Below are 25,919 nucleotides of genomic sequence, written 5' to 3'. Positions count from 1 at the left end.
GTTACAGATTGGGGCAAAGCGTTCTGCTGCCTTACCAAAAATCACCATATTGATACAAAGAAAAGAAAAGGGCAAACATGTACTCGAATCATACGCTTACGAAACTACTAACCGGAAAAAAAACCGAACAATGTCAAATGTCCCGCGCTGCGAATTTGTCGACCATCTCCCATAATGCCCCGGAAAAAGTGAACTCTCCGTGGCAAACTATTGGTGGCGCTCTGCATTGTGAATTGTCCGAATTGTACAACTTTGCTTCAATCTTAAAACAAGATACAAATATTACAAACTGGTTATGAAATGTATTTTTGTTTAATTAGAGCATCACGTTAAACTACAGACATGGAAACGGACATGAGCTGATTCCTATGTCCATATGTCAAAAGATTCCTATGTCCATATGGGATATATAGCGAAATCATCGTCAGGAGAATCGTGCCGCGGCTACCGCCGAGGCCTTGCGGTAAAAGCGAGGCACAACCCAACTCGGGCTTTGGTTCTGAGCATGAGGGCAAGCAGTTAAATACGACCCATGAGCTGGCCAGTGTCACCGGAATTTTCGTCCTCCGTACAAACCGTCCGGGGCCACAGAATTAATATCATAGGAATGATTATCCGACCGTAGAGGATGTACTTTCCACTTTATGATTTGCCGCCCCCCATGCATACATTAGGTCAATACAAACCATTACCGCCGGTTGCCTGAGATTTTTAAGCTGATACTTTTAATAATGAATTATTGCGACTGGTCTGCGTAGTTACTCAGGAATGAGCGGTCATGATTAATATTGTTGATTGCGAGAGATCAATTTTATATGGGCTCCATGCGCCAACAAGAGGGCGCGTTTTTACCACTATTGAGAGCCTCGTGGACGCGGACACAATGAGTTTGTTTCTGCATTCAAAAGGGGATGTTGAACAAAAGAGGACAAAAGGGTTCCCAATTCCGGAAGGTTTATGGTATGCGCGTGCGTCGCTGTAGCCATGCGCGTCGGCAAAATGAAAAAGGTTTTTTTTTCAATGAAAGATGATGTCTCAAAACCGCCAAACTCACTGGTTTGACTGGAATCCTGCTGCTGCACATTTTTAACTTAAAGAATAAGCTTTATGTGGCCTCTCTGAACTCCCAATCCCATATAGGCCTATTTGTACTCAGTTTAGTCGAGCACCATTTGAAGTCATCAGCCGACATTTGAAGCAAAAATGTCGGGTACAAAAAAAAAAAAAGCCGCGTCACCGCAAGCTCCATACCAGAAACCGGAGACTTTTTGGGGGGCCTTACATGCGATTGTATTGATGAAAGGATTTGCTAACAATTGAAAAACTACCACTTTCTTGTCAATTCCAACGAAAACAAGTTTTACGATCTTGTATGTATTGTTGCAACACATAATGTGCAAGAGAACAAGATGAGCTGAATTTCCACTGCATGTTTCCTCTAAAGTCTTGTTGGCATTTTAAAGTTTGTCTGTAATATGATTCTCACTAAACTCAATAGCTTCCAATGACATTCAAGGACAGCTATAAAAATGGGCTACGTTTGTAACACATGCATAACTTCTGAAAGCATTGGTAAATGGAGGGATAATAGGAGTCCCGATTGCAGGCAAATACACACTTGTGCCGCGCCTGCGTGCGTGTGCTGCATAGATATAGAATAAAAAGACAAACATTATAAACTCATTATTTTACCTATATGGAAAGACACAAAAGCCATGTTTAGATGAGCATGTTGCATAAACCCAAAAGCCGTTAGGGGTGCAGGCTTGTTAAACCATTGTTAACCTTGTGTTTCACAGGGCCCGCGTCTCGGACCTTTGTTGTTCATATTAGTTAGAAAATTGTTTGATATTGTTGAACCTATACTCACCAGACGTCCATTCATATGCATAATTTTATTAAGGCCTATTTATTTTTAAGCCTGAAACAGTTACAGATCAAGTTGCTGCAGTACTAAAGACATTGGATGAATGCATTGATGATGATTATAACGACACACAAACTTAATCTTTGGTCACTCTCCAGAATGTATACTGTACGCTCACCTAACAGTTGCTGATAATCGTAATACGATTTTATGAAACATAAAATATATTATTGTCATTTTACTGCGCGATCCTCTATAATTTACACTGGTTGCCAGTTAAATATCTCGTCTGGTTTAATTACATTATCTTGTTCGTTTGTTTAATCTGTTATTAAGATGTCAGCCACTTACGTTTGTAGTATTGAGTGATTCTTCGTACTCTCAGATCGATCGTCTTGCCAGTTACAGGTCTCACGTTGTACAGCACTTCCAATAAATTGGGAGAGAGATGGTTGATGGTCCCCAGCTCTGGAACCAGTCACCTGATCACATTTGGCGCCAGGAAGCAATCATGTTTCACTTTGTGTGGAGCCCCTCCAAACAAAGCAGAACCGTGACCTATATCATCGGTTGTCTTTTTACGTGACGCGAGATCCAAGCTATTAAAAGGCCAAATTAGAACACATGTTTAGCTTCCTGCCTTTTTGTTAAAACATGTTTAACGTCCTGCCGTTTTGAAAAATGGAAGCGGCAGGCTCTTTTTTCCCCTCCAAAATGGCCGCCCGACCGGGATTTTTTTCAAAATGGCCGCCATGTTTTTTTTAATGGCCGCCATTGGACTCAGGAAATGACATACCAGCTTTGTATGGGCTAGATTCAACAGACAAAGAAGCCAAAATTATATGTCACTGTTTAAAATGTATCTTTTTTCGGTTAAAAAAGGACGGCCGCCAAATAGGAAGCGGGCGGGACGCTAAACATATTTTTATATTTTAATCATTATAATCATAATCCGAGGTAAATTGACTATTTGTTTATAGTGGCAATCCAATTAAAACCATGCCTATGCCCTTTGTGCACCTGTGAACGAATCTCCACAATCAAATCCGGAAATTATTAAAAAGGTTGTTTAAATTACGCTTTTAACCGCATCATGTGCAATGAACCGAAACCTTAATTAGCACAATTTGACTCGTATAAAAACCAAATCCCTTAATTCACACTGATTGAAAAACACAGGATGTTATTGCAGACTCACATCATTAAAAAAGAATCCTGCAGAAAGCAAGAGGAAGGGCGCTTTTACAAATTTGTGCAAAATCTGCTGAGGAAATAACCAGACGAAAAAAAGGGCTATAAAGGTGCAGGTGCGTGCTGAAAATATGGCTTTTCGCGTATTTTATACTGAAAAGGTGGGTATTTCCATGTATTCAGTGGTGTTTTTGCTTGCAGCACATGTCGTCAATGGATCATGATTATTCAGCAGTTCGATGATTATTCATAAGAAAATAACAATGACGTCACACCATTGTTATCTGTCAGTCATGCATGTACATGAAAGCATTTCAAAGAACGTTTTCGTCGAGCTGCCACAGTGGCCTAGTGGATAGTGGAGTGAACTATATATGATCGTTAGTTCTGTGATTCGAACCCATATCAATTTCATCAATACTTTTGTTGGTTGCAATAAATTTAATTGCAGGGAAAACACTACGATAACCCAAGTGTCCACACAGAGGGATAAATATTCATGTTAGGGTGTGTTTTTAAAATACGATGTATGCTGCAGAAAAAAAAAACGCTGCCGGGAAGGGGGGGGGGGGGGGTTGATGGTAGATGACCAAAATGCAAACAATATTCGCCTTGGAAATTCGAAATTGGGGCCCTAAAAGCGCTCTATTTTGCAATTGAGTGTATATACACTTCGTTTTTCTAAATGGCGATGGGCTTCCGGACTATTTTAAGGGGTGATCATCTTCGGATGGAAATTTCTCGCAAACGGTCATCAGATTAGGCCTACTCCAAGAAATTGAAAATAGAAAGATGATGATGAAATAAGCTTTAATTTGATGTGTGTCTCGATTATGTTATGTGTCGTGACTGGGGCCATCCAATCATGGGCATAGTAATTGCGAATTGATGTCTATCAACTTCCGATCAATCGATCGCACAACAATTGTTGGGTAAATTCAAACAGGGCATTCTGTCGTACACAATTGAGTGTTTCCTACCAAGTTCACATAAACGTTAACGTGGACTAGCGAGACATGTTCTCCGTCAAAAGAATGGGAGAACCATCTTGCTGTCGGGTTGCAGACCAAAACTGGCATAGACCCCAACGTTAATGCCCTAACTTAAAAAACTCAGGAAAAATACTCCCAACTCTCCAAGGTGTTCGAGACATACCATCATTGAAAAAAAAATGATAAAATGAAGTATCAGACAATCATTAAATTTTGTTCGAGGAACCCCAGTGATGTCGGCTTGCCTGTATTTGACCCTGCACTTTGTTGATTTTACACTGTTTTCAAAGGCTTAGTTCAGTGCACCCCTTATTGTCAGCAAATGTGCTGCAGTAATAAGCGCCACCTATTGTCCGATTGAGTCAAAGAACATCTCTTTTGAATAGCGCCCCCGATGGGTGCAGGCCAGTAATTAAAGTCGGTCCGAAATTGCCTACACCGGTCAAATCACGATTTGCATGTCCTGAGTATTTGAGCATATTGACCATGAACTTGAGGGTTTGTAAAAGAAAATGGATGGAAGCCGTGCAAAGGACTGTGAGCTTGTAGTTCTGTGCAATTTTAATGAAACCGGGGCGCTAAAAGCGCTATATTTTGCAATGGAGTGTTGGCATCGTTTTTTGTTTTCAAAATGGCGGTGTTTTGGGCTTCAGGACTATTTTTAGGGGTGATCACCTTCGGATGCAAAGTTTTCCTAAAAGTCATCAGTTGACCCCCCGAAAATTGAAAAGAAAATGACAGATGATGAAATACCTTTAATTTAATGTGAGTCTCGAAAACCTTGGAGTGAATAATTTTCCTGAATTTTAGAAGTGGGGGGGGGGGCATTTATCGTTGGGGTCAATGGCAGTTTATTTACTGATCTGCAACCTCAAAAAAGGTAAAAACGCGCCCTCTTGTTGGCGCACGGAACCCATTTTCAACAGGGGCGGATCCAGTTTTTAGTGGTGGAGGGAGGGGGGCAGCAGCAAGTCAATGCTGAAATGTTGACTTTTTTTCTCCGAACATTCGGCCTCCGTACAAATCTTTAGGGGGGGGGGGGGGGGCGCCCTGTTTGCAGGCTCATAAAATCTAAATTAATAGCTTATCGGTAGTTCATCAATGTTTATCTGGCGTGAAAGCACAAGGGCCCCGACGGAGCCTGAAGCGTACGTGTGCACAGAATCTCCACGTGGTATCCTTTCACCGGGAGTTTGGCTGTTTATGTGCAATAAATCTAGAATCACTCAACTTCCGAGTGACTGCGTGGGTTTTTGTTTAACTATTAGAAGCCATGTGTGTGTCTGGGTGCGATTACATAATCACACCAACGACATGCAAAGGACGCTGTAGCATTTGCTGTGGTTGGGTATGGATGGAATAAACTGATAAAACAAGAGCATGTGGAGACTGCATGACCAATTAGGCAGTTGTGACCCAGTAACGTCTTGAAAAAGTTCTGCTTGGAATAATACAAGCATACAACGGAATAGCTGCATCTGGAACAGAGTGTTGTCTTGTAGTCCGGCCCTCCAGCCAACCAACTCACGGCGAAGCTTGCTTCAAGTTCCATGCTCCATTGTGGGCCGAGTCCCAGCTCCGAGTTTGCCGACCACCTGACCACAGGACCGTCATAGTGCTTCGACGAACAAAAGCCCAATCCTCTCCAAGGTAAGACTAAGATCAACATCGGCTGAGATTTGTTGCGTGTAACCATGTAACTAGAAAGCCAAGACCATAGAAATCTTGGAGTAGTGCGTGTATACTGTAAAACTGCCGGAGGGTTCTGGTTAAATATAGGCATGATTGTTCTGCCATTCTGCTGATTCCTTCCATATGTAACAACTAGGATTATTGGCGGCACGATTGGTGCACTATGGTTGCACCGTCCCTCATTCTTGTCATTTTGCTCGAGGCACATTTTCCAAGGAGATTTTGAATACTTAACCCTCCGTGGTTAAGCAAGGAGCTGCATATAGGTTCCGTGCAGTTCGTTGTTGCATGCACATTAAATGGGTCGCACTAAAAAGCGTCAACACAGCATCAACACAACGTCAACACATGACAGAAGCGTCAACACACCGTCAACACACCGTCAACACATCCAAAACACATTCTGAATTAACAGAAAAGGTATAAAATTGTAAGGCACAATTGCAGAATACCCCGCCACTCGATCTATCCACCTCGTAGCCGGCTACGAGGTCACGGCTGATTGACCTCAATAAACATTCTCAGCCCTACTTGTATGTACTATGCGTCATGCTCCATTGCACTCCCACTTCGTGACCGTGTAGCCGCCAACAGGGTAGTTGGTTTGGACTTAGAATTTTTTCAGCAACTCCCATTCTCTGATCTGTGAGGGACTGAGGTTTATTGTACAACGCTATCACCCTTTAGCATAATGGTATGGTCCGCGCTGCCACTGAGGTAACATGGCAGCCGATCTCGGAGCGGCACGGAGAGCCAATTTTCTTGAACTGAAAATCGCAATTTTCAGACGTTTAACCTATTGATTTTAAGCCAAAATCTTGTTTCTGTCCATACCATACTGCATTTGTCACTTTTAATGCATTTTGGATGTGTTTACGCTGTGTTGACGCCGTGTTGACGCTTTGGAGTGTGTTGACGCTGTGTTGACGCTTTTTAGTATGACCGCATTAAATAGTCCTACTGTGATAATGTTTGAACATGCTTGACCAGAGAGTAATATTGTCTCATGTCTTATTATCGGCTTCCCTTTTTAATGAAAGTTTCACGTTTCTTCACTGCTCTCATCCGCGTGAAAAAAAAACAGTTTGAATCTATAAATGCCCAACATCGGAGACATTAATCCAATGGAACAAAAGGAAACCTTTATACGATTTTTATTGGACAGTATGGGAAGAGTCAGTGTGACAATGACATTGATTTTTTTTCATGAAAGATATATGGCATCGTGGCAAATACTTTAATGTGTCAATTAATAAAAAGTGACAAAACATTCTCAACAGCTTGTTTATCTTCCCAAAGATCCTCCAAGATTAGTGTGGTACCGTGACCACTAAATTTGGTGCCGACTAAGGCATGATACATGTTTGGGACGAAAGATCATTAATACTCTATGGCAATTTTAAGAAATAACCATTGTATTTGTTATTACTTCCAAAACAAAACCATCATTTCACAATTCGAGATAACTGTACTATCCACTGTTGTATTCAAGAGGAATGCCAATGCTCATTAATAAATAAGCAAAAGTCCCCGAACGCGAACTCAATATTTGAAAACAAAATTGCAAAATGTTATTCAAATACGGTAACATGATATGGTTTCCGTTGAATAGAAAATTAAAACTGCGATCATGTGATCGTGGTAAAATTGCATAATTTGTGGTAAATTTTACATCGTGTATACAATTTCTGCTGGCGTTTTAAATAAGTCTTAATGCATATGAGTCTGAACCGTGTTGAAAGGCCTTGAAAACGTACGACTTGCGTTGGTAGAATGAGAGTTGCCTCAGGGAACAAGACCAGGCCACTTTATCTTACTAAGAACATCGGCCAACATGTAATAAGAGTCTTTTATCAAAAGCGCTCCTTACTAGAGCCGTCGCTGATGTTTGCCTTGCGACTTAAGAATTGTTGAAACGCGCGTCCATCTTAAATTCTGCAGATTAAGTCCTGGTGAAGTCTTAGACTGGTTTACTGTATTGCGTCCTCAGGATGTGGTACTATTTGTTGGGAGCACACTCGAAGTCTTGCTTTCGCAAGGACATCGCTACAGCTCAGCCAAGATACTTTTTTTTTAGGAGGGGCCACATTATTTGGTTTTAGCAGTGGCGTTCTATGGTTTGTTCAATTCCGGGTTAACTTGGTCCCAATCGCAAATTGTCTCTGAGACAATATATAGGTTAAAATAGGCAAGAATTAAAGATTTCGGCTGCCCGTACGTCTTTCTCCGTCAGAATTCACCGCGTGCCGTGTGTGTGCACAGTTTAATGTGTGTAATTATCGTTTGGTATCTTGTGTCATTCGATGTACAAACAATCATGAACAGGTGTGACAGCCAGTATTATATTGTGCAAACAAGTTACTGGCGAGTAATTATTGACACTTCGTTGTATTTGCATTGACTGGTTTCAGATCTCCGTTCTTGCCGTATAGGGATGCATGATTACGGTACATTGGTTAATTAATTACAAAATGCTGGGGGGTTGCAAGAGCAAGAATTCCTTTAATTGTGACGCGACAGGTTGTGTCGTGATTATTCTCTAATGTGGAGTTTGTATTCTATTAGCTGCATGTTTCACGTTTAAATTAAAGTGTGAACATTAACAACGACAATAGTCGAGGTTTTTCAAAGGCATAAGCGCACTTTTCTGCAAGTTTTTTTGCACTCTCGTCAAAATTACATTCGGCTTTCACCACAATATTTTCCAATACTTGCGGTTTACAGCGCGCCCTCTGTTGGTGTAGAAGTGTAGAATGAGCTATTACTTCAACCACCCCTGTGGATTGGAAATCAGTTTTGAAATATCGTTAGAAATTGTAGTTCAAACATATAAATTCAAACATACTTCCTTGGCTACACCTTCATGAATTCCAATCCAAATTCAATTTTAAATTCAAAGTCAGTTCCGAACTCAAATTTAAACTAAACGTGTAGGTGGCCTAACTGAAGCCGAGTTGCTACCCCTATTATTAAGGCTCACCGAAGACCCCCCCCCCCCCCCCCCCCCATTTTCATCAACCTGACATTTTTTCTGCCGTCAACGGAACCGCAGACAACCGTCAAATATCTGCGATCCCTCTTCCGACCCGTCGGATTCATTTTATGATATCATCGATCGAGTCGTTCCAATTTGCATGCTTGAGTTCAGATGACAAAGCTTCACGGTTTAGACAGCATGTCACATCATTTTAGGTCTGGTATCCAAACCACCTTAATGCCCTTTTCGTCCCTAGCGTGCGTGTAATTTGCACAACCCGCAGGTTTAGACCCCCGCGGACTGAGACCCGTTGGCACCAGACGAGAGTCAGCACCAAGTGATATTCCCAACGTTCAAGGGCGATCGACCATGCGTGCTGCCATTACTTCTCGCTGAAACTCAATCACGTACCTTCATCAATATTTCATCGCAATATCATGCATGCCCGGACTACTTTAAATAAGCTGCGTGCTTTGTACACCATCCGTCAATTTACAACGCTGTTTTGTTGCATGTACAAGGATGTGATGTTTACCTATGATTTTAAAGACAACTTTGACATGAATTCGACAGAAAAGTATACTACTATGTATGCTTGTTGCCATGTTGAATTATTTGAATAAATAAATAGTGCAAGGAAGTAATAAATCTGAATGTTCTCTGAGGACATGTTCTGACCGTTTTTCCCCTTGTGGATAATTCAACTTATGGGAAGGTTTCATAGATTAAAACCTTCAGTACTGTTGCAATTATCATTTTTAAGAATTTACCATGCCGTTTTTAACGACGGATCGTATCGACAAATCAGGGCTCGCTACGTGATTAAAATAATAAATCACGTAAGTCGTTTTTAAGAATTTACCTTGCCGTTTTCAACGACGGTTCGTATAGACAAATGAGGGCCCGCTACGTGATTAAAATAATAAATCACGCGAGTCTGATATGATATATAAATCAAATGATAAGCCGCGTCCGAATCACTAATTGGCTACGGCTTGGAAATAACACACGGGTCTATGGGAAGTGGCTATAGGCTGCAGCCGCTTCCATAGGCGCGTTGTAATTTATAGCCATAGCCAGTAAGTAATTCGGACCTATTGCTTCATTCACATGACTTATCAGACTCACGTGATTTACTATTTGTATCACGTGATATCTTTCGCGCATGCGTAATATGAATAGTGACCATACTTGGTTGCAGAAGAAGAAACTCGGGATGCGATGCATTAATGGTGTGGCGTGTATTTACCGTTAAGTCTGCATCGTATTTAGACCCCTTTTTTCTCTGCGACGTTATTCCTCGCGATTCTTAATTGCCTGTTAATGTTGTGATATGAGAACTCAAATTGAATTCGAAATTTCACACCTTTTTTTTGGGAGGGGAATCGGATTAGTCCTCGAAAGACTGTGGTTAAGTCTAGCTCTGTATATGGTTGTCATTTTAAGAGACCCAAAAGAAACGCCCTTTCCGTTTGAACTAGGCCCCACACTGTAAAACAAAAGTTGGGCAAAATGGGTTGATAATTCGACCAACGCTGGTCGAATTATCAACTGCCTACACTCTTGGGCAAATTCTTCCCAATAGTTTGACAGTTTTTACCCAATTCAACCCAATATGTGATAATTTCATACCCATTCTGGGTAAATTACATTGCCCAACAGTGTTTTATCCAACTTTTTTTTTTTACAGTGATTCAGACTAGAGGTCATCTAGAAACCAGCTTATCTCGTTTTCAAATCATTTCCTCTGAAAGGAAAACAGACCGAGTTCGTTGGCCTTGGTGCCTACCCAAAGTCAGTGACACATAAGTGATTCACTGAGTTTCCAATTAACACTAACACATGTGATATGCACATATTTACATAGAGGTATGATATACATACATACATGTACAAGTACACAAACAAAAACCACTACTGCACGTAACACTCAAGCTGCATGGACAAAGGATCATTTCAGGTGTAATTGCCTTGTCTCGCCAGAGCATGTTTTTCAACTTGTAGAATTGGGGGGGGGGGGGGGGGGAGGATTAACAGCTGTTTGATAAGCATTTTGCACACATGTGAACAGCCGACCTTGCTAATTTGTTGGTAGTTGTTTATGGACGAGCTTTTAAATTGTAATAGCTCTGTGGTTTATTTGTAGCATAAGTCGTAGCATTAGATATTTTATTTAAAGCATTAGTTGTTATCTTTTGCTCTTTTTTTGAGGGGGGGGGTCGTTTTGACTGCTGATAATGGCTTACCCCGCCACCCTCAACCGGCGATCTACCGTTACATTGTACATGTATTTTGTAATGTGGATTCGCAAAGTTAAGTTACTTATCCTCAATTGAGCGACGGAATGCCTGCCTTATTTTTTCCCTAGGATTTTCTAGTTGATAATTTCCATGGTGGTTTAAGTATGTGGATGAAGGAATGGTTTAATAAGATGCTGCATATATTAAACGCTTGTAATAATACAGCTGCGTGCATGCCGTTTTTTATTAACACTTGCCCAGGCATAACGATATTTTTGTCGACGCCCTCAGCAAGGAGGCATACAGCTGGGACCAGATGACCTAGCTTTTTGTTTTAACGAAGGCATATGTTGTGTCTTCAACTACACGTTTACTTTAATTACTATATCCAATCGTGTACAAAAATCATATGCCATATTTCAAGGTTTTTTTATTATTTTTTTATCCATTGCGCAGAGATGTAATTATCCAATAGTAGAAAAACTCAGTATGCTATGCCATATTTTTTAAAATTATTTTGTTTTATCCATTGCGCAGAGATGTAATTATCCAGTCGTAAAAAAAAAAAATCCGTTTGATTTCAAGGGTTTTTTTCAATTTATTTTTTGTTTTTAAATTTATTTACAATATTTATGGATAGGCCCTATACTGTCCATACTGTTTAGCAAATGTCTTTTGCATTTTCTCCGTACAAGTTTTGACCCCTTAAGAGTGTGTTATTTTAACGCTTAACGCAATAAAATTGGCGTTGGTATTAACAAAAGTGAAGACTTCTGGGGGTTGCTTTTGCACACAAATACATCTCGCTGTTCATGTTCAGACTGGTTTCTGTCCCAATATTGTCGATTATAAAAGGGGCAGGAATCAGTCTTCCATGCTAAACTGAATAATTATACTGTCTAGCCGCAAACTATTCGAAATTTGTAAAAAAGTAAATATGCCAGTAGTATAACAGTGACGGCCGATTTAATAAGTCGATCTCTCAATCATATTTTTTTTTTATTTCTAGAAACTAGCAATTTATGAGCAAAACTGTTTTACGGGGTGAAATTTTAAAATACATGGTGGTCGAATGCTGTGTCGGTTTGCCATGGCCGAATCGTGTGTTGTGCATGCTTCACGTGAATAAGGCAAACAGGAGAACCAATTACCATCAAGTTTGACGATTTACATTAATAATGCAAACAGGAGAACCAATCACCTTCATGTTTGATGCTTCACATGAAAAATGAAAACAGGAGAACCAATCACCATCATGTTTGATGCTTGTAAACATGAGAACCAATCACCATATGTGTTTGATGCTTCACATGAATAATGCAAACAGGAGAACCAATCACCATCATTAAATGTCAATGCAATGACTATTAGGTCGTTCATGAATATTCAGTGCACACGTCCGGCCCACATGCTTAAGAAGCTGAGTAAGCTTACAATACCAGTCTGGACGCAGGCCAGCAACATGCAAAATATTATGAAGTGTTGACATTCAATAGATACGACTGTGCCTTGAGAAATGAATGTGCATACTCGTATCATGCCAAGGCACATCAACTTTAAAGGTAACATATACACCATTTGGAAACATGAAAAAACAGAACTATCAAATTATCATGAAATGTCTCACTTGACTCTAAATTAAGAATACTAGTCTCAAGCATCCTGTGAAATTGTGCCTAGTTTGCTGTCATTTACAAGAAGAGTGGAAGTTTTGTACAAGCCTTTTTCCTTCAAATAATGCCCCAAATTCACCAAATTTATCTAGTCCACATTTTGCTTGCAGCACATACGTGAAGGGGTGCAAACCGGCTTGTCTGGTTCCATGTACGTGACATCAATAAAATGGCTCCGTTACGGTCTGATGTATAGGTCAGGCAACCAGACTTCAAGAACAACATTTTTTTTCACATGATCCATTAACAGAAAACTTTAAACAGGTCAGTGTAAAAAATATTTGCTATAAAATACTAACCCCCAATTTCATCCATTTTTGAAAATTACAGGAAAGACAAATGTTGTACATTAATTACCTTTAAGATTCCTCATGAACATTGCGTTCATATAGGCCTAAAGTACTAAAAAGTTTACACGCACAAAATAATATATGATTGTTTTAACCTCAGATATAGACACAAACTACCCTTTTCACAAATCAAACTTCTAAGATCGTATTTACACAGTTCCAAAGATGTTTTTAAGATGTCCCCAACGCTTCGGACTTAAGCTTTACAATTGAAAGTAACCGTTATCTTGTCAACCATCAATGGGGGACATTCAGTGTCTCATTGTATTTGCCTAGGGCCGGCCGCTATGATAAGCCCTTTTGAGGACCCTCCGGTCTTAGCAGTCTTAGCAACAAGCATTCATACAGGACTGTCTACGCACAATAGATCTATATCTGTACACACCGCACAAGCCGTCTTCCTGGCATGTTTGCCACATCACAATGCGCCATCACACAGTGCAGAAGCGTTGACATATCGGGATACATGTACACGGTTTAGAGTGCATGTACTTTCACTGCACCCACAAGCCCGTACGTTTAGCGTGTTTTGTAACCAGACTGGCGTGGGTGCACTCCACACACGGTATGTGGAATCCGGAACAAAAATACACACACTGACACAGCAGTCAATCTTTACCATGGCCACTCCAGTGATTTAGTCATGGTTGTCGGAACTGATCGTGTTGTACTAATTGTGTCGACTGGTGTGATGTAACAAAGAAGCAATAAACGAGACAACACCGCCGGGTCGTTGGAGAGTGAGACCCTTGCTTGGGAAGCATTGAATTGTGTGATGTGCGTGCAACTTGGTCAGTTATTGATGTCTTGTTCTGTTCTCTGCGGCGACTAAGTAGTTTATCATGGATTCCACGCCGTCAACATCAGTCTGGCCATTAATGCTATATCTGTGTTCTGGAATAATGTGCCTGTAAACTGACTGGATGACCAGACCTGGCGTATATTAAGGTAAAGATATCTTACAATAAGCTTAGAAACACGACTAGACATGACTAGAATGTACTTGTACTACTAGTACTAGAACTATAGTTGGGGCCATAATATGCCAACTCTGCCCTCTGTGCTTTCGATCGAGTGCAGTGGTGCATGCGGCATGATGGCCATGATGGCACATTCTACTCGCCCTACAACCTGTGGGTAGAATTCTATAGCGCCATGGTAGAAGTTGAACCATAGTCCAGAGAAAGGACACGTGTGTTCATGCATAGAGCAACCAGAACTAGACTAGTTGTAGCCCCATAAATGTGGCCAATTTACTTGACTACCAGCATTGACCAGTACAGGCCACACTTGGAACATGTACCCGAACATGCGCAATTGCGCATGCCCAATATGTACATGATGTAGAACTTTGACAAGTTTTATTTTCACATTTAGACTTTGCTTTAGAAGCACACTCGCCCTCTTTAATTAAAGCGATAGAAAATTTGTCCCCCTTTTTCAGACATCTCTTTTTCGTGTAATTTCAAGTTGGAATTGAGATTTTCTGGAATAATTTTCTATCGCTTTAAAAAGGGTGAGTGTGCTTAAATAAACTACAAAGTGTGTGAAAATAAAAACTTGACAACGTTCTATATTCGGATACATGTTCCATGTGTGGCCTTTATTTACGGAGATGTCCAGTAAATTGGCAAAATTTATGGGGCTAGGCTAGTTGAGACCTAAAAGGGAATAAAGGTTTGCATGGTGGACGTGAACAATGATTGAGAGGTTTGCTGTACTTGAACGCCATGTGAATGATATATCTTTTGAGTTGTGTGGTTCTGAGAAGAACTATGCTAGCTCCATCCATTTCTAGCAACATTCCTTCCTCCATGGTTTAACTGGACGTTTCGAATAGCGGCGCTGTTCGTCATGATCAGGAGACTGAAGGTTAGCACAAACGAAGTCTAGAAATTAAGCTTTTCAGTGTACGTCATAGAGCTGCATAATACAGCTCTACGTGTAGTTTCATACAACAAGACTGTAGTTTCGTGACTTGTCACAGTACGGCTACCACAGACTGTCGGTGCATTATTGCGTGGGGGCCATTGCCTAAATGGACCTGCGGTCGAGTTCAGTCATCATGGGTGGCGCACAGTCAAGGTCCTACAACGTGTGGTTAGAACTAGAAGGCCTGTGTACAATGCTTGGCAAGCACAGTCTCTAGCAACGGTAGTTTGTGTTACATTTACATTGTGGTCTCGTCATGTTTTTCGTGCCAGCACGACGATGTGCTCGGCTTTATTTCATTGATTCCGAGTGAAGTCTAATATCTGTGGGGCCGGCTCCAATTTCCCCGATCCGAGGTGCACCTTCTCTATTTATTCCTCCATGATGTTGTGCCGTATCAGAGATGTCAAACTTTCGAATCTTAAGCATAATGCCAGAAACGTTCTCGCTTTCACTGCTGTGACTGAGTGTGAGCGCCATTTTTCTTCAGCATTCTCTAAATACCGCATAATGTTGAAGGCGGATAGCGGTGTTAAAGGGCAATGGTTTTGCATCGCTATAGATATAGGCCAGGTTAAATCAGTTGTCACTTGTTAATATTAATAACTTAAACTAGTCACGCAACCCATAAGGTCTATTCCTTCCTTTCCTTCCTGCCTAGTATAAGTGGAACTGGAACTTCAATTGTGCAAGCCCTGTTTATTATATAGTGTGTAACCCCGTGGTACCCGGCCCCAGTACTACCCTGTTAAATCCATCCAACAGAGTCCAACCGGAGTTTCTTGCTCAATCCACTGTGCCTTGTTTTCAGTTGTCTGCTGAATCCAACGGAGTCCAACATGGCGTTATAATGCGGTTCAGTTGCCTGCTGAATCCAACATTTTGCATCAGGATGTACACGAGGGGTTTACTGCTCAATCCAACAGGCTCCATATAATAGTTGGATCCTTCATTTATAGGGTTAGGGATCAATGCAATACTGTCCGCAACACTTGACCAGAAAAAAATTGTACACAAACTTTGCAAATGTTGACTAAAGTTTAAACAATAGTTGGGCAGCCTATAACCAGGTCTCGTACAAGCCTCAGCTTTTGCTTGGTATCTGCCATCCACAACATTTTCTTAAAATGTTGTCCTTCTGTTTTCACTGTGGTGCTTGAAAATCAACAAACAATCAAAAAACAAAGAAACAAGCACCCCAACAATTGTGAAATGAATACACATCCTTTTTTGGTCCGATGAATTTGGAAAAGTGCATGACAGGAAATCGTTCCATATCCGTCATCAGTAATTTCTAACTCTGTTGTTTGTTTTTTAATTTTGTTAGACCAGACAGAAATGAAATGTATCTGTCCTTGACGGGTATTAAACGTAATCAAAGTGCAGGTCTAGAAATGTTGTTGGATCGTGCTGGATCAAAGCAAAATAATTAGCAGAGCCGAGGTTGTTAGCCTACAGCCTCTACACGTCACTTGGTGAATATTATCCTTCTCAATCTTCAACACCAAAAGAGCACCGATGCCCTCGGTGTCGTTGATTGAAATTTGTCTGGAGATTTTTAATTTGAGTCGACCTTTCAGAGGACAGGTCAATTCTCAAGCATGCGAGGAAAAAATGTGTGGAGGTCAAAATACTCCTATGCATGTACATGTATGTTAGCAATAAGTCAGGAGTAATTACCCGGGTTAGCCGGCCAGATTTGGAGTTTTAATTAAAGCCGGATAACATCATTGTGTTCGCTTTTACAATTTCGGCATGGGGATTAACACAGCAATGCTAGGCGTAAATTGAAGCGATCGGTCATGCTCCTACTAATAATAATAATAATAAACAGTTCTTATATAGTGCCAGGTCATTGACTGCTTGTGGTTGTAATTGTGAAGTACATTTACATTATAAAGAAAGAAGGAACCTCAGACGGTTTGGGATGCGAAGAAAATGGACCTGTCTTGTTTGGATGGATCTGGTCCAACTCTGAAATAAAAAATACATCTCGATGATTAATATCTGTAGTACGGCAGTCAGCAGATATAGAAAACCACCATGATGATACCAGCATGGTATTTGACACACAGTCAGAGTTGTTGTTGTTGTCGATCACGTCATAACTGACGCTTCGTGGTTCGCACGATAGAATGCCAATGGGATCCCTTTAGAGCAATGCTGCTTGCTTTGCTGAGTGACATGCCGGTTAAAGTCTTCACCCGATCCGACCATCTGAGCCTGGGTCGTCCTGGCTTTCGACTTGTCATGAGAAAGACATTTTGGCTATAGGGCCATCGGAAATGTGTCCTTTGAAAAAAAATAGGTAGAATAACAAGCAATGGTAGCAATTTTGTTATTCTAGCAATTTTTTTTGGCCCATTTAGCAGGACAAATCTGCGATGGCCCTTTAGCCAAATATCTTTCTTAAAACTCTGACTGTGTGCCAAAATCCATGCTTGTGTCATGAAAGGTACGATTCCCCAAGTGTTTCCCCTGTCTGCTCCACTTTGTCCCTGTCTGCCCCACTATATTATTATGTATAGGGATCCATGGTGTGATGCAGTCTGTCTATGGTCTGTCATACACCATGCACCACGGCACGACATCGAAGTCGAACTTGCATGTCGGTCATGGCCAAGCACGTTTTATTGTGGATTTACTATATAGAAACCACGTCATGTGCACATACTGTGAAGTACATGTGCAAGCCATTTCCAGGCCGTGAAGACATTAACGTCAAGCCTTTCTGCTTTTGATTATGACAAACAAGTATATCCAGTCTGTGTAATATGTAAATATTTCACCCTCATTTACATTATATGCTTATGAGTTATGAATACATGCAAAGCCCTGAAAAGTGGGAAGTTGGGAACATTCAATATTTAAAAACAGGTAGGGTATATGTTACAGAACAATATGGTATCGAGTCTTCATGCAATATCTCCACAATAGCTCCGAAATCTATGCCACGTTCACTGACCTGCACGTACTAAGATTGAAAGGTTATCCGAGACCTAGTACCTGGTGTAATACCGTTTAAAATTTGTCATGCGTGTTGCCGGATGTAATGGTAATTTCTGCTGATTTTGGTTTGCCGGTTGTTATCTGCCTTCAGAAGTTCAGATGTACATGTACAGCGAGTTGGCCTCTTGCAAAAGTGTATATATGTTGGACGCCATATGTTGGAATTGCATTGGAACGAGCCATTGCTCGAATGAAAAGAACATGTGTTATTAACAAATGTCTCCTGTGTTTTCAGGGAAACAACACTGTATATTTTTTGTGGAGTGAATTATTAATTTTATGAAGTACAAAATGACGTGACCTTTGCGACTGTTGAGTCTTGTCCCAAGAGAAATGGTCTCGTCATGGAGTTCCTAGCTCCATGGTCTTGTGTAGGCGATGCAGACCTGCTTTTCCAATGATGCTCTGTCCTAGTTTAATCAGCACTGTAAATCACCCGATCCCCCGCTGTGCGTCTAAACATTCTGTCGTCTGCTGTGTGTTGACAACGTACGATTTGAAGAGAGAGTGCGATAACATGTATTTTTAAAGGGAATGTACAACATTTGCTTTTGCTGCAATTTTCAGAAATAAATGGATTTGGAGGATTAGTATGTTATAGCAAATATTGTTCAACTGACTTGTTTCACGTTTTGGGCTTGTTTATGCTGGAAAAACCAAGAAAACCAATCATTTTCTTGTAGTCTGGTTCCCTGACCCCACTTAAGATACAACGGAGAAACGTAAAGACTTTGGGGAATTGTAAGGTCAAAGAATCACTCTAGCAGGTTTGTACCCCTTCACAGGTGTGTAATCTATTGCAAAGAAAATGCGGAATAACTAAATATGAAAAAAAAAGGAACAGTTTTTGAAAAAGCCAGTGTTTTCCAACGCTGGTCGGCCGACCAGCGTTGGAAAAATACAGTTTTTCTTGAAAATGTCAGCACACCAGGAGCCACGATTTTACAGGATGCTTTAGACTGTCAATCCCTAACAATTCAGTAAGGTATTTCGTGATAATTTGATCATTTTGTTTTTTGATGTTTGCAAATGTTGTATCTTCCCTTTAATGGTAATGCCATTTTCGCTCTTATGGTTCGTCAGGTGCTCTTTTCAACGGCTTTATGAAGACTATCTTTAGGCTTATGAGCTTTTCTTTTCAAATGTAGTTCGGCCCTAGGAGATCTTTAGTATTATGTTATGAACGAGAAGTTGTTCTAGTACTAATGTCGCACTGAACTTTTCCCCCAAATCTGTCAATTCTTGTTTGCTTATAGATATTAATATTCGCCCGAGAATAAGCACGGAAAATATATTTTAAAATTAACCCAGGCTTGCCTAAGTTGACTGGACTCAAGTCAAGCACGAGCAAGGCAATTGCGAGGTCGTGTATTATCACAGATTTACGCCTCATTTAGCGAGCACTAGAGCAGAAGTTCCAGGTCGAAAGGGGAGGTCTATAAATAGAGCTTCATTGCATAATACGTGTGCTAATAATTGAATTCGGCATTCCAACTGCGCATGTTGCACATCACTTTTGCCGATTTTTCTTTCGGGATGAAAATGTCATCGTATGCGTACAAAAGCAAAGCGGGTACCATCACAATTGAAGAGATCATCATGTTCTGAAGTGTAACATTTTGTACAAAAGCCTTTCGACAGCGAAGAATATTTACACTGAAACATTGCGGTCAATTGTGGTCATACAAGACCAATTTTAACTTGGTCTTGTATGACGCAAGATTTGTTTGAAATTTACAGAAATTCTAACTCAAACAAATGAAATATTTGGTTATACAATACGTTCCACCCTTTCTTAGGTAAAATTAGCCCAGGCAATTTTTCAGTGTAGGTGTCATGTGTTAAAACTTTTTTCGATTGCACGAAAAATTGCACAGAATGCAAATTTGCTTACCACGTCATTTATCTGCCGCGGTTATATTGACACACAAAAAATCGTCGCATCTTGCCGTACACCAGACTATTTTGGAATAACGAACTGTGCGGAGGATACAAAGGGAGTTGTTTACAATCCCTCCGATAAACAAGGGATGGATTCTAATGACTTATTAAAATACCCCATAGTTTTTCTTCCTCTGGGCATCTTGCGCCCCTACTGTGTTTCAACATGGTTGAAATGTATACACACAAAAACGCCATAGGCCTACATATCAATGTGGACATTCCTAATGATTCCTTTACAAACCCGAAGAAATAAAATATATCTGTATTGTTTTGAGTTTGTGACGGATCGAGATGACTAAGATATGGCATGATCGTAAAATACATCATCTAATTTTTTTTTTTCAGGGAAAAACGAGATCGTGTAACTAATAAGGTCTCAAGCAATAAGTGTGACATACAAAAAATGCCTTATTTTTAAAGACAGTGGATTCACTGCATTTGACGTTCCAGCCCGTGTGACTCACTTATGAATTATGCACGCGTGTCAACAGATTCGTATAAACGGAGCCTGCCTTGGGATCGTTTATACATGTACGTCAAATCCTGTCAAGGTACGAGTCAAATAATTGTGGCGTAGCTGTCGATACAGATCGACAGAATGAAGAGGATGCTAGACTTGTATTCCTGCATCTTTCATGATTATGGGGTGCAATTTGATGCCAGAATGTACCCGGGACTTTGTCTTGGTACATAAAAAAAGTTGGACTCATAATGGCTTGAAACTCGACATAATATCAAATAACCAAAAAGTCACGACATAAAAGAAAGTATAATGGATCCATTTTTCACTGAAATGAATTTATCCGTGTTGATGACCCATTGCTCCGGTTTCTGAAAATAACTGCGCGAGGTCACGGATAGCTTGCATTATTGGTATGGTTGTTCTCTGACCTTCGTGTCAGTAGGTTTGGGTGGAAATTATCCCTCTCATTGTGTGGGGATTTTCTTCCCCCATTCTCTCTGCATGAATGCTTTACCCACTCATGAATGCTTTACTGGCTCTCTCTAAACCCGACGATCGATAGCCTTTTGAAGAAGGTTGTCCCGCCCAAACATTCGCATATAACCAATACGCTCACCAAAACTCGCTTATTGATCTGGCGAGCTTGTCTTTTTGTACTAAATTTTTTGGTACAATGATCCGTTGATTCATACAGGTAGTCGTCAGTTCTATAGTCCTCGATCTTCTTTGGCAGTGTTTGTGACGTAAGAGCAAATCGAAAACCGTTAGCCGATCCCAAATGCCTGAAGTTCGTATGTGCGAACTTTGTACTTGTACCTTAATATATGCATTAGGATTAAACATAGTGTTTACAATTTAGTACGTGCACACTTCACCTATATCGTTCCATTTCATCGGGAAGTAATATAACACAAGGTGCAGTGCCGTGTTTTGGTTTCTTGCCCCCCCCCCTCCCGGTCGCTTTCATTCGAGTCAACTGCACTTTTCTTTTGAGGCGACTGTAAGCGACTCGATTCGCTTTACGAATAAAGATCCGACACATGCAAATTGGGATCCCGCCACGACGGGCAGAGACACGGTGGCCGAAAAGTCATTGAACTCTGGATCCTGAAAATGTAGAAGCAGTCTGGTCGTTTACCTTGACCCCTGATAGTGAATGATACCCAGTTCTGCATTTGCATGATACGCACCCGACTGACTGGCGCAAACAAAATGTGTTTCAAGTTCTTTTGCATGGTCCTGCCAGCACGGTCACAGGAATGTAACCAATGTGTGGTCTCTCTCTGACATAATTTTGTTTTTATTTTGATCTGGCAAATGCAGGATCTGGAGCTGACCACCTGAAGCCACTCCAAGATGATTACGAAGCGATCGGTGAAGATTGCAGCAGCCCTGTTCGTGCTGTGGGCAGCCACCATGCTCTGGGTCTTGGACACCCGGGTGAATTTCACCCACCAGATCCTCAAAGATGGCGAATGCCCATGTGCCGTCGCCGTGGCTGCCAACAGGACCCCAGCCGTGCAGGACTCAGCGAGCAGCTCAACCAAAGTCAAGACGCGGACCGTGGTCAAGTGGTTGAATTACTGCAAGGACGGCAATACGAGTGCCCCGAGTGACTCCAAAAAGGCAGACGCTCCACTCAAAAAGCCCGAAGTGGTTTCCGAAACAGATGAATTGAGAAAACACTCTGATGCAACGACGAACGAAAGGACTCACCATGTGGAACAAAAACCAGTGGAGCAGCCACAGGGGCGGCAGCTGCAGGATACACAACAGCAGCCGCAACAACGGCAAGAGGAAGCACCATATCAACAGCAGCAGCAACAGAAGGAAACACAACATCAACAACTAGAAACTCGGCAGCGACAACAGGAAACGCAGCAACAGCACGAACAGCGTCAACAGCAAGAGGATGCACAAGGACAGCCACAACAGGCCATACAACAGCCACAGCAGGCCATACAACAGCCACAGCAGGCCATACAACAGCACCTACCACGATCGGTTCAACAGAACGAGGCAGACCAACAGTATCAGCAGCAACAGCAGCAACAGCAACAGCAGCAGCAGCAGCAGCAGCAGCAACTTCAGAGGACTGCACAGGAACTAGCTAGGAGCATTCAACAGCAGCAACAACGTTCTCTGGAACCCTCGCCCTCAGAGAAAGTCATCAATCCCCACCCCTACAACTTCATGATGAAAAATTCTGACGCGTGCGTGAAAGGCGCCAACCCAGACGGCTACGTGGACGTCTTGTGCCTTGTCTACACGGCTCCTTCTGACAGCTACATGCGATCATTGATCCGGAAAACCTGGGCTAGTGCCAAGGAGGTCAAGGGCAAGCGAATCGTCACCATGTTCCTGCTGGGACAGAGGAACCTTGAAATCCAACAACTGATTGAGCTTGAGAACAACCTCTACCACGACATTATCCAGGAGGACTTTACCGACTCCTACTACAACCTGACAATCAAGACCATCATGGGTCTCAAGTGGGCCTCCCATTACTGCTCCAACGCCCGCTTCATCGTGAAAATGGACATAGACATGTTCGTCAATGTGTACAATCTCGTCGACCGCATCGAGAAATCGCCTTCCGGCAGTGTAGCCGAGGGGAATCGGAAGGATGTGACGAAACCCATCCGGTACAAACAGAGCAAATGGTACACGTCCAAAGACGTGTATCCGGAAAACTCCTACCCACCGTACTTGAACGGCCCAGCCTACCTTATTTCCGCCGATTTAGCTCCGCGTATCTACCAGGCGTCCTTTACCACGCAGTTCCTGCCCTGGGAGGATGCCTTCGTTGGTATCATCATGAAGAAGATCAATGTGGAGCCCAAATACAACGGCATGTACGACACTTACCTCAACTACACCAATGAGCAGGACACGCTCAGAAAAATAAGTGGAAGCATTACGTTTCATTTAGGAGAGGACAAAGACAGAAACAAGGTGAATATTGTCAAGGTTTGGAGGTACGTCCGAAAGTTAAATGACGTGCCTCTATAGCAGAGATGAGAAGGGAACTGTAGCATTCACGATTTAAGGAAAACTTGCTGGATTCAAAATGGTACTCTCCTATTTATTGATATGCCTTAAATATGTCTCGTCTGGCGTTTTTATTGCAAGTTTGTGGCCGTTTTTACGAACTTCTTTTGATAAATACTGATTAAAGTTCAGTAAATGCGCTGGACATGGATGGATTTATAGAAAATCCCGAACTCGGTACTAATTACTGCCCCATATTTTGACCTTGTTCCAACTGCAGCTTAATCGATTTTACTTTTAGTAGGTGTTCGTTTGCTATACCGCTCGAGTTATTTCCCGAAGGATGTCCACGCTACTGTCCGGATATCCTTGGATCGGACAATAATTGAAGTTACCGCTGTGTGCCTTATTCACGAGTTGGCCATTTGTGTCGAGTTCCCTGCGCGCATTTCATAAACTGTTTACTGTTGAATGGAATGGCTCAGACTATTTATGTAGGCACAATGCAGCCTTATTTTTAATTACACATTTTAAATTACTCGTTGAAGCAGACTGGAAGTAATTAAATTAAAAACTAACTCACTTTCGTTTCTCTTCACAAGTTTCAAAAATTAAGATTTTATCTCATTTTCAATTCAATATAGCTGACTCGTGAATAAGGCCCGTACTCTCAGCACCTGCGTATCTGTGCTTAGCCCTTGCATAGAAATGAGAGACCAGTTTTCTAATACATGAACATGTTTGCCAAATTTGATATTTGCATGGTGGATGTGCTAACACCAGTTGATCAATCTCATACGTTTTGTGTTAAAAGTTCATCTCTTAAAGGGAATATACAGCATTTGCTTCTGCTGTTATTTTCAGAAATAGATGGTTTCGGGGGTTTAGTATTTTATAGTCAATATTGTTACACTGACTTGTTTGAAGTTTTGTGTTCGTAGATGCTGGAAAAACTAAGAAAAACAATCATGTTCCTGTAGTCTGGATCCCTGACCAACTTAAGATTTGTAGACGTCGGGAAATTGTAAGTTCAGGGAACCAGTCTACCTGGCATGTACCCGTTCATTGTGTAATCGATTGCAACCAAAATGGTGTACATGTATATGGTAAATTGGGGGCAGTATTTGAAAAAAGCCAGGTTTTTGTCCAACGCTGGTTGGCCGACCAGCGTTGGAAATAGATACAAAAATACCACTTTTCTGGAAAATGACAGGACACCAGGTACCATAATTTTACAGGATTAGACTGTCATCCACTAAAAGTCCAGTGAGGTATTTCATAGTAATTGGGTAGTTTTTATGTTTGCAAATGTTGTGTATTCTCTGTAACAGCTATATCAAATTTACCAAGGACATGTTTTTTTTTACAGCAAACATGGCACCCCGCTTTACTTAATGCAGGCCCTGACCATATCATTTTGCGTCAGTTGGGGTATTAAAAATTTATGACAATGGTTCAGATTATTGGTTTACACCGGCGTGCCGAATCAAATCCTGCCTTAGATTTGAATTCGGTATTAAAAGCGACTTTTAAGTCGGAATATCTACTGTCATTCAGTATGACTCCAAGGTCTAGTCAGTGGAAAATTAATATGCTTGACCTGCCTGAAGCCAACATGTTTGTGGGTCGATTGGTTAGGCGAGACACAGAGAACAATTAATAGACGACAAATGCCTGAATGACAGCAGGTGGACACCTGTCAGCGCGTGGATGTTCATTTACAAAGGCAGTCATCCTTGGTGTCATTCAGCTACAGCTGCGTGACTGCTTGACCAGCTGTTGCCAAACAGTGTATAACATCTCCTGGTTAACATTTACTCCAGCTGGTAAAGCCCATTGTCATTCAAATTTCACTTTCATTACAGCTGTTTCGTTTTTATTAGGTTCTTGATTCAATTGTGATCAGGTGTGCCATTTAGTGTGCTCGTAAGTAATAATGATATTCTCTCACGTCCTGTGCTATTTATTTTTATATTTTATATGTAAAGTAGTCGTGCGTGAAGTATTACAGTTTCGTGCGAGATCTTAGCGTTTCCGGACACTTGACAATCAGGGTTTTGACTGCCCCAATTGCGATCTGACTTATCCATTTTATAATAACTTTTAAAAATTTAAGTAGGAAAGTCGGTTTAGGCGATGTTTAATTTGATTTCTATTTCTATTATTATTTTTTGTTGTTACTGTTATGTTGTTATGTCATATTGTTGTGTTAAGGGGAGGAGAAGTTCTAACGTAATGAAAGTAATTCTCAGTGCCTATATACATGTGACTATGGTTATATTTTCTACACCGTGGTATTTTCTTAACATCAATCATTTTGTAACGTATGTCCGAAATGGCTGAATATGGGCCACTCCGTGAATTCCGGCTCTTTTTCTTCGCCGGATCACATGATTTTACAAGGTCGTAGTACATTTTGTCTCACCTGGAATTGCTTTCGCTTCGTAAGATGTCACATAAAGTATCACATTCACATAACCAACAGAAGCTCATTCAACTGTCTGACATGACTTGTACGTCCAAATTTACGGAATTGCTCATAAGTATGTATTGGACGAATGTTTCTAGGTCGCTGTGATTTTAAAAATATATGAATAC

General features: G+C 41.2%; 1 protein-coding gene across 2 annotated transcripts; it reads left to right on the top strand.

The window, feature by feature from the left end:
• The first annotated feature begins 5,313 nt into the window (after window positions 1–5,313).
• LOC119744755 (putative uncharacterized protein DDB_G0274435) lies at window positions 5,314–25,627 on the top strand. 2 transcript variants are annotated; one of them, XM_038220859.1, is made up of 2 exons: window positions 5,314–5,700; window positions 21,654–25,627. In XM_038220859.1, the coding sequence occupies exon 2, from the start codon at window positions 21,687–21,689 to the stop codon at window positions 23,340–23,342; it is 1,656 nt and encodes a 551-aa protein (XP_038076787.1). In that variant the 5' UTR covers window positions 5,314–5,700; window positions 21,654–21,686; the 3' UTR covers window positions 23,343–25,627. The 2 variants fall into 2 exon arrangements, with proteins under 2 accessions (XP_038076787.1, XP_038076786.1); XM_038220858.1 differs by lacking the exon at window positions 5,314–5,700 and adding an exon at window positions 13,392–13,930.
• Window positions 25,628–25,919: the final 292 nt, after the last annotated feature.

This window comes from Patiria miniata, unplaced genomic scaffold, assembly GCF_015706575.1.
Source record: "Patiria miniata isolate m_02_andy unplaced genomic scaffold, ASM1570657v1 HiC_scaffold_7, whole genome shotgun sequence".
In the NCBI taxonomy this organism is placed as follows: Eukaryota; Metazoa; Echinodermata; class Asteroidea; order Valvatida; family Asterinidae; genus Patiria; species Patiria miniata.
Note: the sequence above shows the minus strand (reverse complement) of the source record. Positions and strands in the feature narration are given on the sequence as shown.